This window comes from Vidua macroura, chromosome 4, assembly GCF_024509145.1.
Source record: "Vidua macroura isolate BioBank_ID:100142 chromosome 4, ASM2450914v1, whole genome shotgun sequence".
Classification (NCBI taxonomy): Eukaryota; Metazoa; Chordata; class Aves; order Passeriformes; family Viduidae; genus Vidua; species Vidua macroura.
In genome coordinates, this window is record NC_071574.1 from 65,198,648 (window position 1) to 65,217,442 (window position 18,795).

The window sequence follows — 18,795 nt, forward strand, 5'->3', positions numbered from 1 at the left end:
GTTCTTTTGGGACCAAAAGCAGGACTCATGTACAGCTTTCATCGCAATCTTAAACACTACTATGAACAAGTCAGAGAAGAAATTTGAGGATGTTATGAAACATATGGTGAAATCTGAAAATTTTGAAGAAACCTGGAAAATACAGCAAAGTAACAAATCCAAGTAAAATGGGGTTTAATTTAAAAGAGGCATAAGACATTTGAGAATTTATTTGAGGACAATGAAGTCTCCCCCAAATACTAAATCCTTAGACTTCAGTAAGAGTTATTGTGAAGAACTGGGCTGTTCTTGGGTGGTTTTTTTTAGGTTTTTTGTTAGTTAAGGGGGAGATTGAACTTAATAATTAGAGCAATTTGTATTTGAAAATGAAACTAAGTACTTTCTGCTATTACTTAAAAAATGTTCTTTTATTTGAAAGATTGTCAGGACCAGTGGTTTTCAATATCAATCTGCAGCTTAACATGAAATAGTAAATAGAGAAAATTTCATAAAACTGAATTAGGTTTTGGATGACTATAAAAGCTTTAAGTGCTTAAAGGGATTTTTTCTTGCATTTATGTTTTTATTATACTATTTTTTAAAAGCAGAGACTTAAGCAATCAGTTATATATATAGTGGTTTAGACTGTACAAAACCAGTGCATGAGTTAAGTGCTATCAGTTTGGTTTGGCTTATAACAATTTTTTCAAATTTTTCCTTAGTGAAATGTGTTCTTGAAGACTTTGATGTCTTGTTAAATAATTTTATTCTTCTGCTTAGAGCCTTAAGGCTTGGATACCTCACTCAAGATATGATAGATGACTATGAACCAGCTTTAATGTTTACAATTCCAAGATTAGCCATTGTATGGTAAGTAATTTTTAACTACTCTCTGCTCTGCCTCATTTAAAGGCTTATTGAAGATTTGAAAAGCTGTGTTTAGAATTTTGATGGACTGTCTTTCACCTGAGTTTGCTTTAACATTCCTTAAAAAAAATTAAAGAGGAGGATTGTTTTGCTCTAAATCATTACCACTTTAATGTAGAATATCAAGACAAAAAAAAAAGGAAGATGGTAGATCTCTAACTAGAGCAGGCAGGAACAATTGATCAGGCATCCTCCAGCAAAATTTAAAAATTAGGAACATCAGTCTTTGTAATGTCATGTTGTCAGAAATATTTTTTGAAAGCACATATTTTGTGACACTCAAAAATGGGCTGACATAAGGATATAAGTCTTGAAAACTACAGATTTTCAGTTAAATTTGTGTGTTTTTCTCAATGATTCTAGGTTTAGAAGGAATTATCCTGGCAAACTGCATTGTAACTGTTGAGTTAGGCTTAATTCTCTTGAAGGAAAGTGTTAATATGTGTAACTTTTGTGTAGATTTGTGCCCTGTATTGACCACTCAAGGCAACTAAATTGACAGTGGTTTTGCTTCATGCAGTTTTTGCAATATTGAACAAATCACAGATGCCTTTTTCCTAATGAGTCTTCATGGCTTACTAAAGCAGCAGTTTCTCTGGAGTAAAGCCAGCATATTTTTAATATTTTACCATTGTGAACATTTTACAGTTAGCTAATATAAGTAAGATAATTGAGGGAAATAAAAACCCTCAAATCCTGAGTGTAATACACTTCTTCTCAGGAAATCCCTCTGGCCTGTTGTTCCTGTTAAATAGTATATTGTCTCTAACCGTCATTCTAAAAATAATAACAGTAATAATCTGATTATTGGAAGACAACAGGAATGTGAGAACTCAGTTTGAAGTTGTTGGAAGACATAGTGAAGGAGAACACATCATGACTAACTGGAAAACCAGGGCTTTCTGGCAAATAGATCATGTCTACCCCAAATTACAAAGAAGGACAGAGAAGAAGAGAAGGTTTGAGTGCTCCTAATTATCCAGTGATAAGAAAAGAAACCACTGTCGTGAAGTTCCTCAGAGCTCTTTCAAATGTTACACATATATACAGAAGCCACTTCATAATTTTTTTTTTCTGTAGTGCTCTAGCCCACTTTTTTTTTTTTTTTAATTTATTCCAAGAGTTAAATTCTGTGGCAAGCAAACTGCCTGAAAGCCCAAGGAACAGTGACTTGCATCAGGTAGAAGTTTGAGGAGAGTAGCCTTGGGCTTTCACTGAGCAAAGTAGTAACATTTGCTTATGCAGAATATAGGACATGAGTCAGCAATAACTGCTTCACTTTGTGGCAGTGTGCTTGTTGAAGCTTGGCAAGCATAGAGAAAAAGTTATGTATAGAGAAAATTATGTATCCCTGGCAAAAAGATAATTTGTCTTAAGCCACAAAAAAAAAAGCGACTTGCAAAGGAAGCAACTTTTTCTCTCTCATCTCTTCTTCCCTGCTCCTGCCCTCAAAACCCTAATCCCCTGGTCTTTTTTTTTTTTTCATACTTCAGAGGAATCCATATAGCTTGTGACATCAGCTTTGCTGCTGTGTCTCAGAGAGTCTTTGGTCACACAGGTGCTTGCTAGGGAGGAGCTGGTGGCCAAAAGACTTTTGACAGTCGTGTTGGGCAAGGGTCGATGTCACTCTGGGTGATTTGGATGCTGGATAGCTCTCTGGAGCAATATGTAATTTGAGTTTAAGTAAAGGAACATGACTTTGAAATATCTTGGGTAACAAAGCACTGACACTATGGACAGGAAGGGGAAAATAGCCTTGGAAAAAGAAAAGTGATGTAATCTCAGCTGTGAGAACTGGTTGCCTTTGGGAAACATACATTGATTTTGCAGTGGGCAGAGGATTAAATAGTTTTAAGCAGAGTGGTGCCACTCTCAGACCCAGTATTGGTGTGGCACAGCAGATCTGAAGGTGAATTTTGTTTAGTCTGTGACACACAAACAGGTTTGGGCAGTGGTGATTTGGTCAGGAGGAGTTATTGAGTTATCTACAGTGAAGTACCTGGAGGCTCTCAGGATTGTGGATTTACCTCTTTCCAGGGAAATTTGTACAAGTGCTGAGTTGATTTAAAAGCATGGTTTCTTCAAAATATGTTTTATGTGATTAAGGACATTTGTTTCCTTTCTTTACCATATGTCAATACCACATTATATTTATTTTAGAGGTAGAAAATTAGGAGCTCAGGAGTCAGCTACCTTACCTGGAAATTATAGACTGGAAAGGAAAAGCCATCTGCAATATCTCAAATCAGTCAACCTCCCCCAATATACTTGATAATAGATTTCCTTTGTGGGGTTGTGGTTTTTTTTTTTTAATTCAGCTGCAGCAGTGAAATAAATGTGTGTTCTTCCCTTTGTGCTTCCATTGCTTTTTTCTGCCGTGTTTGAGAAAGGGCAACAGAGTGGAGAGGATCCTTTTCCTGTTACTTTAAATAGCATCTAATTCTAGCTGTGGGTGAATAAGACAAAAACAAGATAATGAGATGTAGTTAAATGTCGTTCTAATATTTATGTACAGTTGTTTTTCTGACTATTCAGTGGTTGCTCTGTGTAATAAAATTTTCATTTTTGTGTGTTCATGCATGTGTTTGAATTACAGTGGCCTTGTTGTCTACTCTGAGGGACCATTAAACTTGGACCATAAACCAGAAGATATGTCTGAACTCTTCAGACCCTTTCACACTTTGCTAAGAAAAATAAGGCAAGTAATAAATGAGAGTTGTAATTGCTTCTCTTCTGAAGTGAAAATCAGAGTCCTGAAAACTCATAAATGCTTAAAAAAGTGTTTCTGTTTGCTATGTTGACCATAAACTGCATTTCCCTCTCATCAGCCTGGTATACTCGTGAAATAACTAAATGTAGTTTTTCATTTCATTATAGTTTTCTGAACTTTTAATCTCTGTGATAGTTGTTTTGTTGGTTTTTTTTTTTTTGACTATCATTTTATAGCATTTCACATTTTCCTTCTGGTTAGATGATGCCTGAAATACTAAAGTTAGAGTTTATTTTTGGGAGATTCTGTTTCTAATTAGCATCAATGTTTCTGCTTAACTAGGCTTATTACATTTTCTTGTTATGCTATGATGCAATACTCAGATAATTCTTAACCTAATAGAACTGACTATCAGTTTTTCATATTGTAAATTTGGTTTTTACAGGATGAATCACTTTATACTTCTTTCCGTAATGCTTCAGTGTTGGTTACCATTGGAGATGTGGGCTTTGGCTCAAGTATAAAGAACATTAAAATATTTTTTTCCTAGCTGAGGATTTTAGAGGACTAATCTTTTACTTTGAAGGAATTGAGCTGTATCTTTAAAGGATCTTTATGTTCACTCTTCAGGTATTTTGTCTGGGTGTTAAAAATTTTTCTTAATCCATAAGCCCTGTTATTTTCTTAGAATTCAGATTTATATACCAACCACAACTTTTGTTCCTAGAAATCTCTAGAGATAATTTGAAAGGTTTGGGGTTTTTTCCTGTGTCCAATTTTCAGCAGTTTATTGCCTTCCCTGGATGTCATGGTGACAGTCTGATGCAAGAATAGTTTTCACTTAGTTTATCCAGATTGATCTCTCATCCCTTAGAGGTGAGGCGTCTCCTGAGGGACAATGTGAGTTCTGTCAGGGGTGGTTCAGAGGGGAGCTATTTCTCAAGTTAGCCTTTATAAATATCTAGACCACATCCTCATGTCCCTTGAAAGCTTCCTAGTATTTTTGTCTAGAAGTCTTATTTTTAGATATTGACAAATCAACATGTTTGGGTTGTTGGGGTTTGCTGAGTAATTATGGTATTATAAAACACTGGGTTAAGAATAACAACATGAACTGAGGGGCAAAACTGAAGTTAGAAGGAGGAAAAAGCTTTATTGGTACTGCAACTTGAAAAGTCCATGAAGTTTACATTAAAATACTTTATTCCCAATATGTGGCTATTGCAGATATTTTCCCCAGCATTCCACTTGCTGTCTAAAGCCAAAAAGATATTTAAAAGCTAATATTCTTCTCATAATCTGCATTTTCTGCTTTATTATCCTTATATTTCACAATGTAGAAAATGAAAATCAATGAAGTCAGTGTATTGCTCAACCCATTTAATTTACATTTAATTTTCATTTTTTTACTGTGAACATAGCTCTGGGGTTGAAAACAAATCTATAAAATGCTTGTTTGTTCAATAACTACAGTTTTCAATGCAAACCTTAAAAAATAGAAATCTTTCATATTCAATTTTGGAAAAGTTCTGATATACTGTAAGACTTGTATTTATTCTGTAAAGGAAAAGGAGCATTAAAAATGTGCCTCAGTTGTCTGGGAGGCAAAGTTGGCAAAGTGTTCTTACTGAGATAACATCTATCAGAGCAAAAATTCAAGCAAGAAGTAATATGAAATTCCATATCTGGCAGTCTTTGAATTGAAGGAACTCAAATACTGGCAAGAACTGAGTGCAGAAAGATCCTTTAGTAATAGTCTTGAATGAAAATAACAATGAGATGCAAATAAGTGTGCTGTTCATACAGAGTAATTGAATTACTTTTAAAAATACCTAAGCTGTGTAGGGTTTTTTTTTTTAACTCATCAGGCTGCAATCCATACTATGTGAGAAGGTTCATAGAAACCTGTGAAGAAGATGGAATATTTGATACCAATACTTCTGCTCCCCAACAAAGGAAGAGTGTTTTTCCCTGGAGTCTTTCTCCAGTCTCCAGCACCAATAGTTAAGGCATGAAAATAGATTCAGAAGTCTTCTGTTAAAAACAGCTGCATTTTGTATTCCAGTTGTGTGCCTGTTGTAAGAATATAGAACATCTTACTGCAGAATGTGATCACATCCCAGTAAATTTCTCTGTAAATTTCTATAACTTTTTAGCCAACTAAGTATTTTAGCTCATGGAGTAACATCATATACAGAGCTGATTATTTTGTAGGATTACAGGTAATTAATTTTTAAACTGTATTATCCTAAAATATCCATAAGGCAAAGATGAGCACTGTATTTAATTATGTTTATCCACATAATTAAATCAGAACTAGCAGAGAAGATAAATATCTATTAGGTATGAAAATTTTTGGTGTCCTACTGGTGGCTGACAACTTTGAAAACAATAGAGATTGTTGAGACTCTGAAAAAAAGCAGTAAGGGTTCTTGCTGAGTTTTTGGAAAGGTTGAGCAGCAAATTATGGCTTTGAATATTTTAATTAATATCTAAGCCAGGTGCTTGTGTTGACTTTTATTTTGTGTGTAAAACATTAGCATTACATCTACCAAAGCATAATTATATAGTAGTGTTATCTCTGTGCCTTTGAAACGAAGGTGTTTGAACCATTTCTGCCAAACTGCTGCAATCTGCTTAGGAAATACACAGATCACATCATCTGCTCTGTGCACAGAAATGTCACTTAGGGGCCTGTCACACTGAACATTCTCGTGTTAAAATGCTGTCTATACTATATATGCATTTGAGGCTGCAGTACAGGGATTCTCAAAAGTCAGCAAACTTGGGATTTTGCAGTACTCCTTAATTCTGCCCTGTTTCAGAGCTCTTTGCTTTCCTGGTGCTTGTTTCTAGATCATTCCAAGTGATAGCAGGGTCCCTATGGATTTTGGTGGTGCAGAATCAAGGAGGTGCACATCAAGTGGTGCAGAATCAGAGGATCATACCATTTTAAATACACTGAAGTCTTTCTGTATCATTGACTAGAAATTAAATGCAGTGTACATACTCTCTGTGTTTTAAAGAATTGGGTGGGGCAGTGTGAAATTTGTTTTCTTTTAAGTGTGCACAATGGTTGGGGAAAAACTGGATTCATTTTTCCGAGGTGGCTGTGTTCAAAACTTAGAGTTGATTCCAAACTGTGGCAGTAAAGGAGTGTCAGAGCAGTTTCTTACATATCTCAGTGTTGGTTTCTCAGTGTGGGTGTGCCAGGCAGATCTGTGGACTTTGGTGAGCAGAGCAGGGCACAGCAAGAGCAGGAGGATGCACGTGGCATCCCTGTACCTGCACCAGGCTCCTGCAGTGGCAGCTCCATTGAGGCAGCTGGTTGTGCTCCCTTTGGAGCATGAACTGAAGCACAGGCTGGCAATAACAATGAAGCTATTTCCTGACAACAAGGCAGTTTAAAATTCCAGTCAGAATAGGAGCAAAGTTAATGGAGGAGGCTTGAGGAATGTGCAGGATTAGAGGGTTTGTAGCCCTGACCTCTGTTAAGCCAAACTTGTCTTTAAAGACATCTGGTCTCATGTCTTTGAAGTTTTTTTGTCATTTCTGTACCCTGGATATTGGCAGTAGAGTAAAATATGTTCATTGGTTTTGCAGTTGGCAGAGCAAATCTCTGCTACTGCTTGTAACAGGCAGAGCACATCTGAAGAACTTGCTTTGTTTTTTTGACAGTAGCTGTAACCACTGAAAGAAAAATGTTCCTTGTATTTTGAAAGCTCGATTGCCTTTCTGTGATAAAATGCCAAAAAGAGTAAAAAAGCGGGTGAAACCTCAACATGCACTTTTTAAAATTCAGTATTTTCTGAAGCCCCTCTGAGAAGAAAGCACACTGCTGCTCATCAGGGTGGATTGCAGAAGCTGACTTTACCTGTGGCTTCTGAATAATGTAAGCAGAGGGAGAAATCCTTTTTGTCTATATGAGCACAATGAGTTAAAGGTTCTTCAGCAGAAAGGAAATGAACCACTGAAGTAGCTACAGTTTAATTAAAGCTTAAGGTTTACTGATGATGCCTGATGTTCAGTTTTGTAGTAGTGAAATGTCACATTTCTTTCCATATATTGGTTAACATTTATTTTCAGTGTCTTCAGTCATTTTACAACATGGCAGATTGGCAGTGAGTCCTGTATAATCTAATGTATCTAAAAGGTAACTGCTGTTCAAACATTTGTCATCTTTAAAAATGACTGGTCAATCTAGGGAATTTTTAACTAGAGAAGTGAAGATAATTACTTGAACCTCTTTTAGAATGAGCTGTATTTGTTAATAGCAAAATTTCCAGTGTTTGGATTAGGAAAATGAGCATATTCCCTTTGAATTTAAAGCATGATTATTTCTCTACTGAAATTATAGGGCTGGTAGATTACCACGTGTAATTCAACTGGTTATGTTATTCTTCCAAGGCTGCATGGATCTGATTCACCTAAAAAGACATGAGGATTGTCAGCTGATTTTTATTATTTTTTTTTAATCAGGCTTTTTTTACTATCCTCAAAACTACATACAATTGCAGTTACTGCATACAATTGCTCTTAATTTTTGAGGTGTTATTGGCAGAAATAGAATTTATTACTCAAGTCCGTGGAGCTAGCCAGTATAAAGTAAATATGTGTTTCCAGCACGGAATTGACAATGAATGTGTGAAACCTGTATTGGATAGGTCTGAGCAGCCTCTGAGCCTTTGGAAAGGAAGCAGAGTAGCTCTGGACACCCAGACATTCAGTAATCCTGGGTGCTGCCATGTGGTGTTCTGTTCTGAATAAAACCCCAGAATAGATGCTGGAAGTCTGAAGATTCAATCTTAGATTTTCCCTGGGTCCAGTGTATTGTTCTCAGTCATGCTGATGGGCTTGGATGGAAAGCAAATTCCTTTGAATGTTGCTGGTGTAGTCTCTGTTAGTAGAAGTTGCTCATTCTTGTTTTGAGAAGTGTGACTGTGGTGTATGGAGAAGCGTAGCTGATGTTCAAGCACTTTGCTGTTGGTCAGTTCCTGACACACAGTTTTTAATCTGTGCAAGAACAGCTCACTGAGGATTGTGGAGCACAGGGATGCTGCCTTGGTTCAGATTCCTGGCTGCTGGCAGCCAATAGGATGCACTCACAGGGATCACTGTGGGTCTGTCCTGTGCTTTTGCTCTTCCTTAGGACCCATGAGGAGCCAGGATTCTCTACTTGATGGACCCTGGCCCAACCCAGAAGTTTCCTATGTCTTTAATATCTTTGAATATATGAGGGACAAGCTTAAACCCTCCACTGTTATATTTGTGTGCTTACTGTTGGTTGTTGTGGATTTTTAAAATGAAAGCTCCAACTGTTTTTAAAATCTCACATTACTTTGTTTATGCTTATAAAATTCCACATCAGTGTTTCTTCACTAACAAAATGGAAATTCATAATACAAAGCCTCATGGCAGCAATCATATTATTCTATGTTTTTTTTCATCCTACTGGTATAGTTATTACCAAAATAACTGATGATAATGCTACTGTTTTTATGTTAACCTTAAAACTTAAGCCACTCTCAGCTTGTTTTTTAGGTGATGTTCAAGTCCTTCATCTCTTACAGACACTGGTTAAATACAAGATCTGAGTAATAATAAGGTGGTATCATTACATACTGTATAGACAAAAAAAAGGGAATGTATAGGTATTTGAAATGTTCTAGTGTGCCAAATAGCAGTACTGGTTTGTAGCTTATTAGGCAGGTGGGTCTGACAAAGATTGCCCATTTTCCTTTCTTACTTACTTATGACTGAAAAAAACGGTCAAACTTTAGATTTGAAGATGCATATAGAATGATTCTAGGAAATTCTGACTTCTCTGTTACAGATTGTGAAAAGGGAGGATACAACAGTGCAATTGTTCTTTTTAAGTGGTGCTTCTGGAGGCTTAGAACTTTTTTTTTCAGGGTCATATTACTCATATAAAGCAAGAGTTTTTTTTAAAGAAATAAAATGTTAATTGTGTGGAATGTACATAGGCATATTTTTTCAGACTTAAGAATGTTTATCTAAACCATTAGCTTTTTCAAACTGTAGGTAGCTGATATGCAGGTCAGACAGTAGTGATGTATTTTTTGAGCTAATTGAAAAACTGGTAGTACTTGCAAAAATATTTGGTCTTTGAGTTAGCAAGTTATGAATGTAAACCATTTACTGGAAATCAAGATGTGAGATATACTGAATGTTTCTTTGGTGGTTTTTGGCCTCTTTTATATACCAAAGTTACTCCTTTAAGGGAATTCTTTTAATATATGCATATTATTATTATTATTATTCCAGCTGTATGTCACCTCTTACAAATTATTCCTAAACACATGAGGAATAATGGACTCCTAACCTCTGTTGAACAGGTCTTGCTTTTCCCATCCATTCTTTTATGCTAAAATGCACTTACTGATCTTTGAAAATGGTGGCAGCAGTTCTTGACAGAGGATATTTGTGTGACTTTGAATTGAGAAGGATAGTGTAAATCAAATAAGACCTAAAATTACATGCTGCTATGTCTTCAGATTTGTTTTTAAGTTATCAAGCACTTAATAACACTTTGTTTTCAGGTGCCTGTAGTCCTAAACTGCAGTACTGAGGACACTTGGTAACACTGGAGATGCTGCATGTCTGTAGAAAACAGTTTGCTAAATTGCTCAGTGTTTGCTTCTAGACCTGCCTTGTTCTTAACATGATGCAGGAGCTTTACTCCTCTATGACTCGGTGTTGTGGCTTAACCCCAGCTGACAGCTCAGCCCCATGCAGCCAACTTGCTCACCCCTCCAATGGGTTTGGAGAGAGAAGCAGAAGAGTAGAAGGAAGAAAAGTCATAGGTTGAGATAAAGACAGTTTAATGGATAAAGCAAAAGCCCCAAAGAAGCAAAGCAGAGCAAGGAATAAATTCAGCACTTCCCCAGGCAGGTGTTCAGCCATGCCCAGGACAGCCGGGGTCCATCACACGTAACGGTGACTTGGGAAGACAAATGCCACCACTCTGACTGACCCCCCCTTCCTCCTCCTTCCCCCAGCTTTATATACTGAGCCTGATGCCATATATATGGTATGAAATATCCTTGCCCCAGCTGTGTCCCCTCCCAACTCCTTGTGCACCCCCAGGCTCCTCACTGCTGGGGCGGGGTGAGGAGCAGGAGAGGCCTTGGCTGTGTGTGAGTCCTGGGCAGCAATAACAAAAACACCCCTGGGTTAACAGCACTGCTCCCAGCACAAATCCAAAACACAGCCCCATATTAGCCACTGTGAAGAAAATTAAGTTTATGCCAGACAAAGCCAGAAGATTGAGTTCAGTGTTTGAGGCAGGAAAGAGCCAAATTCCAATCCCCGTTTCAGTGATCCGACTTCCAGATACCAGTGTTGCATAAGCAATATTACTATTTTATTGAATTCTTTTATCTGACAGTGTAATGTTGCGAGACTTCTGCAGTACTCTTTTGCAGAATAATTTTCTGAATCAACTTGAAGGATGAAAAATTGGTTTGCTAATCAAAGTCAAATTTGTGAATTAAAAAAGTAAAATGATGAAATAAATCTAATTGTGGGTGACATTTTCACTATAAGTGATGGGGAGGGGAAATGTTCCATTTTTGTGTGTGTTTTGGTTTATTTTGAGGCTTCACTGCAAGCATGTATATAATTTTATGCCCTCTATTTGCATGAGTAATCTCAAATTCAGGCATCAGTAGTCACTTACTCTGGATATGAATGCCAAATGCACTGAAATACACAGTCAAAAGTATTCTGTGCTCTCAAGTTCTGGATTTCTGCACTAACAGTAAAAGCTTTTTTTAAAATCTGGAACATCAATGCCTCATGATTCTAAATGACAAGTGCTGTGTGTATTTCTTTATTTTCAGGGATCTCCTTCAGACACTGACCGAGGATGAGCTGCACACACTGGAACGTAACCTGTGCATCTCTCAAGATGTAGATTTTCCCGTCAGAGCAGATCCCGAAGTACCCTCTGTCATTGCACCAGGCATAACTGCGACTTTGCCTCCCAAGGAACTTTCAGCAAAAGCTGAGAACACAGAGGCTGAGCTGGCTTGTTCCATGCAGTATGATGAGCAGGAGCTGGAGCAGCTGAACAGGATGGTACACAGAGTCGGTGATGAAATGTCTTCTCTGCTTTCCCCTCCAAGCATCTGTCAGTCTCCAGCTCACAGACCTAGCCTAAGAAATAGTTCTAGCACAGAAGCTTCACCAACAAGACATCATCTTGACAACTTAACTGATGAAGAGGACAGAGTGTTTTTTATGGATGACCTAGATGGAGCAGGAGAAGCTCTGGCTGGGTTGGATTCAGTAAGTGATACTTTTGCTTGGGTGAATAACCCTTGCCACGATTCAAAACAGAATCTGCAATATAGAGATGCTTTGCTTTACGAGAATGGCCATCAGACAGAGGAAACTTTGCTTTTAAAAGATGCTGAAAGTGACTTAAGCAATAATAACAATGTTGAAGATGGAAAAGAGATGTCTGGCATTTCAGTTCCAAATTCATGCAGCTGTCTAGAAGGTCCAGACTCACAGTTATACCTCAATGGCTGGGATGCGTATGCCGATGACGCAGAAACGGCGGAAGTGATAGCACACAGGACGGGGGGAATGAAAATATCTGCTACTGTAATATTCAATCCTAAATCTCCTTCGAGCTCAGAATCCCCAGTAACAACCCCAGAAGCAGCTATTAGTTGTATTCCTGGATCTGCTAATCCATTAGCAAATGAGGAGGAGGATGAATCCCATAAACTCAGTATAGCTGCCACAAACTGTCTAATTAATTCCTGTGTGTGTTGTGGCAGCTGTGAAGACAGCAGGGAGGACGGTGTTGAAGGTTTAAAGACTAAACATTCTGCGGGAGGTGTTGTAAATGCTTCATACACATTAGTAAAGTCTAAGGAAATGGACCATGTAGATAACTTGGACAATTCAGTCCCTGAGCAGGAAACATTAAAACCTGAAACTTCTGCTTTGTTAGCAGAAAGAGACTTTGGCAGTGAAGAGCAAAAACTGCCAATCTCCTCTAAGTGCCTGGCACATTCCTCAGGTTCACAGGTAGGGATAGAAAGTGACTCCCAAGGAGAAGCAGAAAGTATCTCAAATCAGCAGAAGTGGGAGAAGAGGAAACAACTGTGTGATAAAAAAATGGACTACAATGAAGATGCTAGTAGTGAAAGGACAGCAAAGGAAGATGTAAAGTCAAGATCTAGTTCAAGGTAAGAGCAACGTGATGTCTTGGTAGTAATTTACATGTGCATAAATTCCTGTATCCGTGTACTGCAGTGATTGGTGTATCATTAATGTTGATTTTAAGCACAATAGAGTGTTGCAGGATTAAGGAATTTATCCGTATATATTTTTTTTAATGCAGATAGCATTTTATTGGATGTCAGCTTTTCTGCAGAAGATTTGGAGATCTGAATTTTAATCAGCTAGTGTCTCTGTATCATTGAAATCAATGTTACATTACCTGCCTAATGTATCCAAGAGGGCATTGCTGCTCAACAGTACCTGGGTCATTACTTCCATTGTCCTCTGCTGTTTTATAGAAGTGTCTGGCAAATACTAAAAACTTAACTTTTGCATCAGTGCATGGGATTAAATCATCTAAACAAAGACATTTTACCTTGGCTTCATTTGAGAGAAGGGAGTTGATGTGACCACATTGCCTGTGGGCACAGGTGTATCTGTGAATGTGTGCTGAAGGAGCCTCACAAAGTGCAGAAGTGGCTCTTAAGCCTGTTGGACCATTTCAGCCAAAGCTGATAGAAGAGTAGAGGTCATGGATTAAGGTTCTGCCTATTTAATGGCAATAAGGAACTCACTTGATAACGGGGAGATAACATCATAATACTTGTAATAAAGAAAATGCCACGCTTCAGCTCAACTTTGATTAGACACAAGGGATCTTACACAGATCAGGAGAAAACCTGACTTTGTTTTGGTTCACTGTTTAGAAGATAACCTGTTTTGTAGTGAGTCCTCAGTTTCTCTGAAGTATTAATATAATGAAGCAGAATCAAGACATTAGAGATAAGTTACCTTTGTTTTCTGTATTTCTGTGACAGCTGGCCTTCTATGTGTGTGTGATGCAGGTTCTCTCATTTCATTATGTTCATAGAGTTCAGGATAACACAGTGGAGGTAGCTTGAACCACAAAGCATAACCACAATATAAAAGCTACAGAAATAAGTGTACAATTGAATTATGGAATATTTTACTGGTAGTGGAAATAGAATCATGAGTTCTTTGGTGTGGACCTAACTGCTTTTACAGGTTAAATACAACTTAACATACACAAAACTCGACTTATCTTTCTCATTATTCTGACTATTTGCTATCTTAGGCTTGCAAGTATGATCATATTCAAAGCCCTACAACAGGGTTTCTAAGTGGACTTCATTTTAAGGTATAATTCAAAAATTCCTTTGACATTCCACAATTTTGCAACACTTGAAATGGAATACTATGAAAAAATAATCACCGTAATCAATTTACTCATAAATTATACAAAATTCAGGCTGTTTGTCTACCAGTTTTTGCCTTGTGTAGGATATTAAGTGAATTTTTGAGAACAGGTCTGAAAAATATAATAAAATTTTATATATCTGTAAGCTGCTATTTCAGCTTCCCATGTTTTATGAATGTAGTAACTTCTCCACTGTCTTGTCCAGGCTCCGCTAGTATTATTTTAAAACTTTATCTAAGAATTGTCCTTTTACAAAGAGTTCTGTAAGTCTGTCTTCCTGTTTGCTTAATTTTGCTCCCGATTCCTGTCTGGCTTCTCCTGCCTGTTGTGATTTTGTAGACCTAAGTCACATTTTGTCAATGCGGTTACCTTTTCAGATTGGAAAAGTCAGGGCCTACTTGCTCAGAAGTTGTCCACAAATTGTCCATATGTTTGATCATGCCTTATCTCTTGCCCTAAACAATTTTCAATTATACGATTTCCTCTTGACAATAAATGAATCAGAACTGCACTTACTCAAGATACCAGCAGACTGTGGATGTGCACAGTGGCATAATTGTTTTCAGTTGTTTTTCAGTATTTGACTTGCAATTCTTACTAAGTGGTGTGCTGAGGTTCTTTTTGAAGTTGTCAGCTAAAGCCCCACAATGTTGTTTGTGGTCTCAGAGGCTGTCGTTCTGTATGTGAGGTGAAATTGTTCTACGTGTTAAGACCTGTTAAGTCTTGCCATTTTATTACCTGTTACTCAGATTTTAAGATCCTGGGCAATTGTGTAGTCTGTTCTGGGTGTTACCCTGAATAATTTTGCTTTGGTAGTAAAATGTCAGAGCTCATTGCTCTCCCTGTTTTTGCAGATCATACACAAAAACAAAGCTCCCAGGGTGCTGAAGAACCTCAGAAACCTTTCTGAGAATTGTTTAACAGCTTCTCCCAATTCGTGATTAAGAATTATCTGTGCTTTTTGGGCCCCTCCCTCTTATGCTGTAGCTCCTTAGTTTTCTTAAAAGCCTTTAGTGAGGTATTTTGACAGAACCTGTTTGGAAATCCAGAGGCTTGACAGATGAATCACCATTCTTGACAAGCTTCTTGACCCCTTCACAGAGCTCCCAAGAGGTTCCCTCTGCAGAGGTCACCTTCTTCCCAGGCAGACCTTCATATTGCTGTCTACTTATTTTAGCTTTGGATACATTTTAACTTGCTTGGTGTGATCATCAGGCTCGCAGAGCTAGAGCTGTTTGAATCCCTGTGGAGCCTTTTTTTTTTTTTTTTTAAGGGATGCCTAGCTTTAGACTCCAGGCATCATCAAGGAAGTTTTAAAAGAGAGCTTCATAATTAATCTTACTCATTCTTGAGTTCAAAAACTCTTGAGTGAATGTTTTTGAATATTTTGTTAAATAGTTAGTTGTATTTGTCTATTTTCACCATAGCCTTTTACACAGATAGCTTGTTGATTACTTCTAATTAGCTGTATTCATTTTTGAGACTATAGTACATCTGTTATTAATTGTCAAGTATTCCACCTTTGCAGCAGTAGAGCAGTAGGGATGGAGGTATTTTGTAACTAGATTGTTGCTAGTTTATTTGGAAGCATTCTAATAGCAACTCCTTAGGTATATTCTGTGAAAGATGAAGATGCTGGGGTTCTACTGAGAACTAGATTTAAAAGTTATATATGGATAGATCCTGTTTTTCCTTAAAGGTGTCTATATAAGATTTGGGTCTTGCCTCTGAATCACTAGTCATGTTATCAGGAAAAGAGATAATTCAGTTGCAAAACAGAACTTTTTAGACCTTTCCTTACTCATGCTGCCTGGGCAATGACTAATCACTGCTTTTTGATGGTATTTTTAAATTGGCAGATCACATTAGGCTTCTGTGACTGCTCCCTATTACATGCTTGTGAATGCCAACTTAACCATAGGGGAAATGTTGGAGACAGTAGATTATTTTCAGAATGATGGACCCATTAGCTAGAACAATAAGCAATCTCATGCACATGGAATAGCTGCAGGATAGGCTCATTTATCAAGTTGATAAATGTATTTACTTTCTAGTTACTGTAAGTCACCAAGTAGATGAAAATTTTCTTTCCCTTTTCTGAATAAAGCAGTTCTCAAATGTGTATGTTGTGATACAAACTGTTTGTTTTAGTAAGTCTAAACTATTTTACTACACATTATGACATTATAGGTATAATATCTGTGATCCAGATGGGTTTACCATAATAATACTTGTATCTGAAATAGCTGGTATTTCAGGCTTCTCTGTCTAGCCTCAAAATTCAGTGGAGTTTAAAATACAGATTAAACACTCTTTTAGTAAAGATTTCATAGAATCATAGAATGGTTTGGGTTGGAAGGGACCTTAAAGATCATCTTGTTCCATGGGCAGAGACACCTCCCACTAGACCAGATTGCTCAAAGCCCTATCCAGACTGTCCTTGAACACTTCCAGGAATGGGACCTTCTGGGAATGGGCAACCTGTGCCAGGGCCTCACCACTCTCACAGTAAAGAATTTCTTTCTATCTAATCAAAACCTACCCTCCTTCAGCTTGAAGCCACCCCTCCTCTTCCTGTCACTCCCTGCTCTTGTAGAAAGTCTCCATCTTTCTTGTGGGCTCTCTTCTGGTACTGAAGACCACAATTAGGTCACCCTGAAGCATTCTCTTGTCCAGGCTGAAGAATCCCAATTCTCTCAGCCTTTCCTCTTAGGAGAGGTGCTCCATCTCTCTTGGTGGCCTCCTCTGGACTTGTTCCAACAGGTCCATGTCCTTCCTGTGGTGGGGTCCCAGAGCTGAATGCAGTGCTGCAGGTGGGGTCTCACCTGAGTGGGGCAGAGGGGCAGAATCCCCTCCCTCACCTGCTGCCCACGGTGCTTTGGATGATCCCAGGACAGGGAGGTTTCTGGGCTGTGAGTGCCCATGGCTGGGTCATGTCCACAGCACCCCCAAATCCTTCTCAGGGCTGCTCTGGATCTGTTCATCCCCAGCCTGTGTTGTCACTGGGAGCTGCCCTGGCCCAGGTGCAGCCCCAGCACTTGGTTTTGTTACAGCTCATGAGATTCCCATGGGCCACTTCTCGACCTGTCCAGGTCCCTGTGGATGGAGTCCTGTCCCTCATGTGTGTCAGCTGCACCACCCAGCTTGGTGTCACCTGCAGATGTGCTGAGGGTGCACTCAATCACTTTATCTGTGTCATTAATGAAGATATTAAGTAATTCTGGTCCCAGTAGGCACCCTGGAGGGACACCACTTGCCACTGATGTCCAGAGCCATTGCCCACTGCCCTCTGGATCTGACCATCCAGCCAATTTCTTATCCATGTAACAGTCTATGCACTGAGTCCATCTCTGTCCAATTTACACACAAGGATGTTCTGGGGACTGTGTCAAAGGCTTTAGAGAAGTGCAGCTACATGACATCCCATAGCTCTTCCCTTGTCACAGACCATCACTGGCTATTGACAGGTCTCTACTCCTTGGCTTTTTAAGTCTCAGCTGATGTTACATCTTTCTTTGTTACTTGCTTGTATCTCAAAGATCTAAAACACCAACAGCACACAAGTCTTGGGCAGCAGTGCTAATGAGATGCAAATATGAGAAAAGCACTAGCAAAGATGCAGTGTCTGACTTGCTGAAGGGACAAGGTGATAAATAAAGGCTGTCATGTAGCAAAACAAACAGTTGGAGGAAAACCATGTAAGAATAGAACATAAGATGATAAAACTAGAAAAAAAAACAGCATTTGGTGTTTTGGGGTACAAAAGAACATAAGTTAACCCCAAAACCAAGCTTTAAATCTCTATCTAGTATTCCTTGTTTTTTCAGTTGGAAGCAAATTTATACAGATTTTTTTTAATGTTCATTTAAACATAAAATTCTTCCTGCTCTTTAACAGAAGAAAGAAAACTACAAAGACAGAAGATAATTTTTTTTGTGTGTTTTGTAAATATTTGTCTTTCTGTTCTTTCTGGAGCTGAGGAGTTCACGTAAACCTGCTCATGTTTTATGAAGTTTGGCAACTTGTTTGATATTGTCATACAACGCTGGTGTTTTCATGCTATAGTCTTAAATACCTGGTTTTGTTGCATATTTGTTTATCTACATACTGACCTCAAAACAGTTCTGATATAAAAAAAGGGATTATTAAGTGTAGCTTGTCGCTTTTCCACTGCGGGTCTATTTAAAATGTCTACCTTAAGTTTTACAACTTTTTTGCATTTTCCTTGATCTGTTTGAATGTATTCTTGATGAAGCCTTTGCAGTGCACCTGACAGTTGGCAAAAGGAGCTGCAGTTGGTAGAGAGGAGAATTTCTTACCTTCACCCTTCCTGCAAACTCTAGCTGTGTCCATCAGCTGTTGGATGCTGGCAGTGTTTGCATTTACTTGTGGGGGCTAAAAATTAGAATATTTTGCCATATGCTTGTGCAGTGTAAGGAGGAAGAATGAGAAATACTTGGAAAAGCATGTTTTGCTATTTGTTGATCTATAGTGCAACTCTAGAATAAGAGGAATAATTTATTCTTGAGCTTGGTATTCATGCTGTCTCTTTTCTTAGTCTTTCAATTCCTTAATCCTAAATTGTATATATTGTACGATATTTATATATTACAATAATCTATATTGAAATATTAAAAATTTTACTTCCTCAGCATATTAGAATAACTTTGTAAAAAATGAACACCGGTTTCAGACAGTTGGT

The 18,795-nt window shown here is 38.0% G+C and overlaps 1 protein-coding gene across 5 annotated transcripts in view; it reads left to right on the top strand.

Annotated features, from left to right (window-relative positions):
* The window catches only part of ZFYVE28 (zinc finger FYVE-type containing 28), a 146,008-nt gene that overhangs the window by 90,648 nt on the left and 36,565 nt on the right, over positions 1-18,795 (top strand). For all 5 annotated transcript variants that reach the window (XM_053976114.1, XM_053976115.1, XM_053976116.1 and 2 more), the window contains exons 6-8: positions 760-849; positions 3,503-3,604; positions 11,479-12,840. In XM_053976114.1, coding sequence (XP_053832089.1) covers positions 760-849; positions 3,503-3,604; positions 11,479-12,840 — 1,554 coding nt within the window. The remainder of the gene's footprint in view (positions 1-759; positions 850-3,502; positions 3,605-11,478; positions 12,841-18,795) is intronic.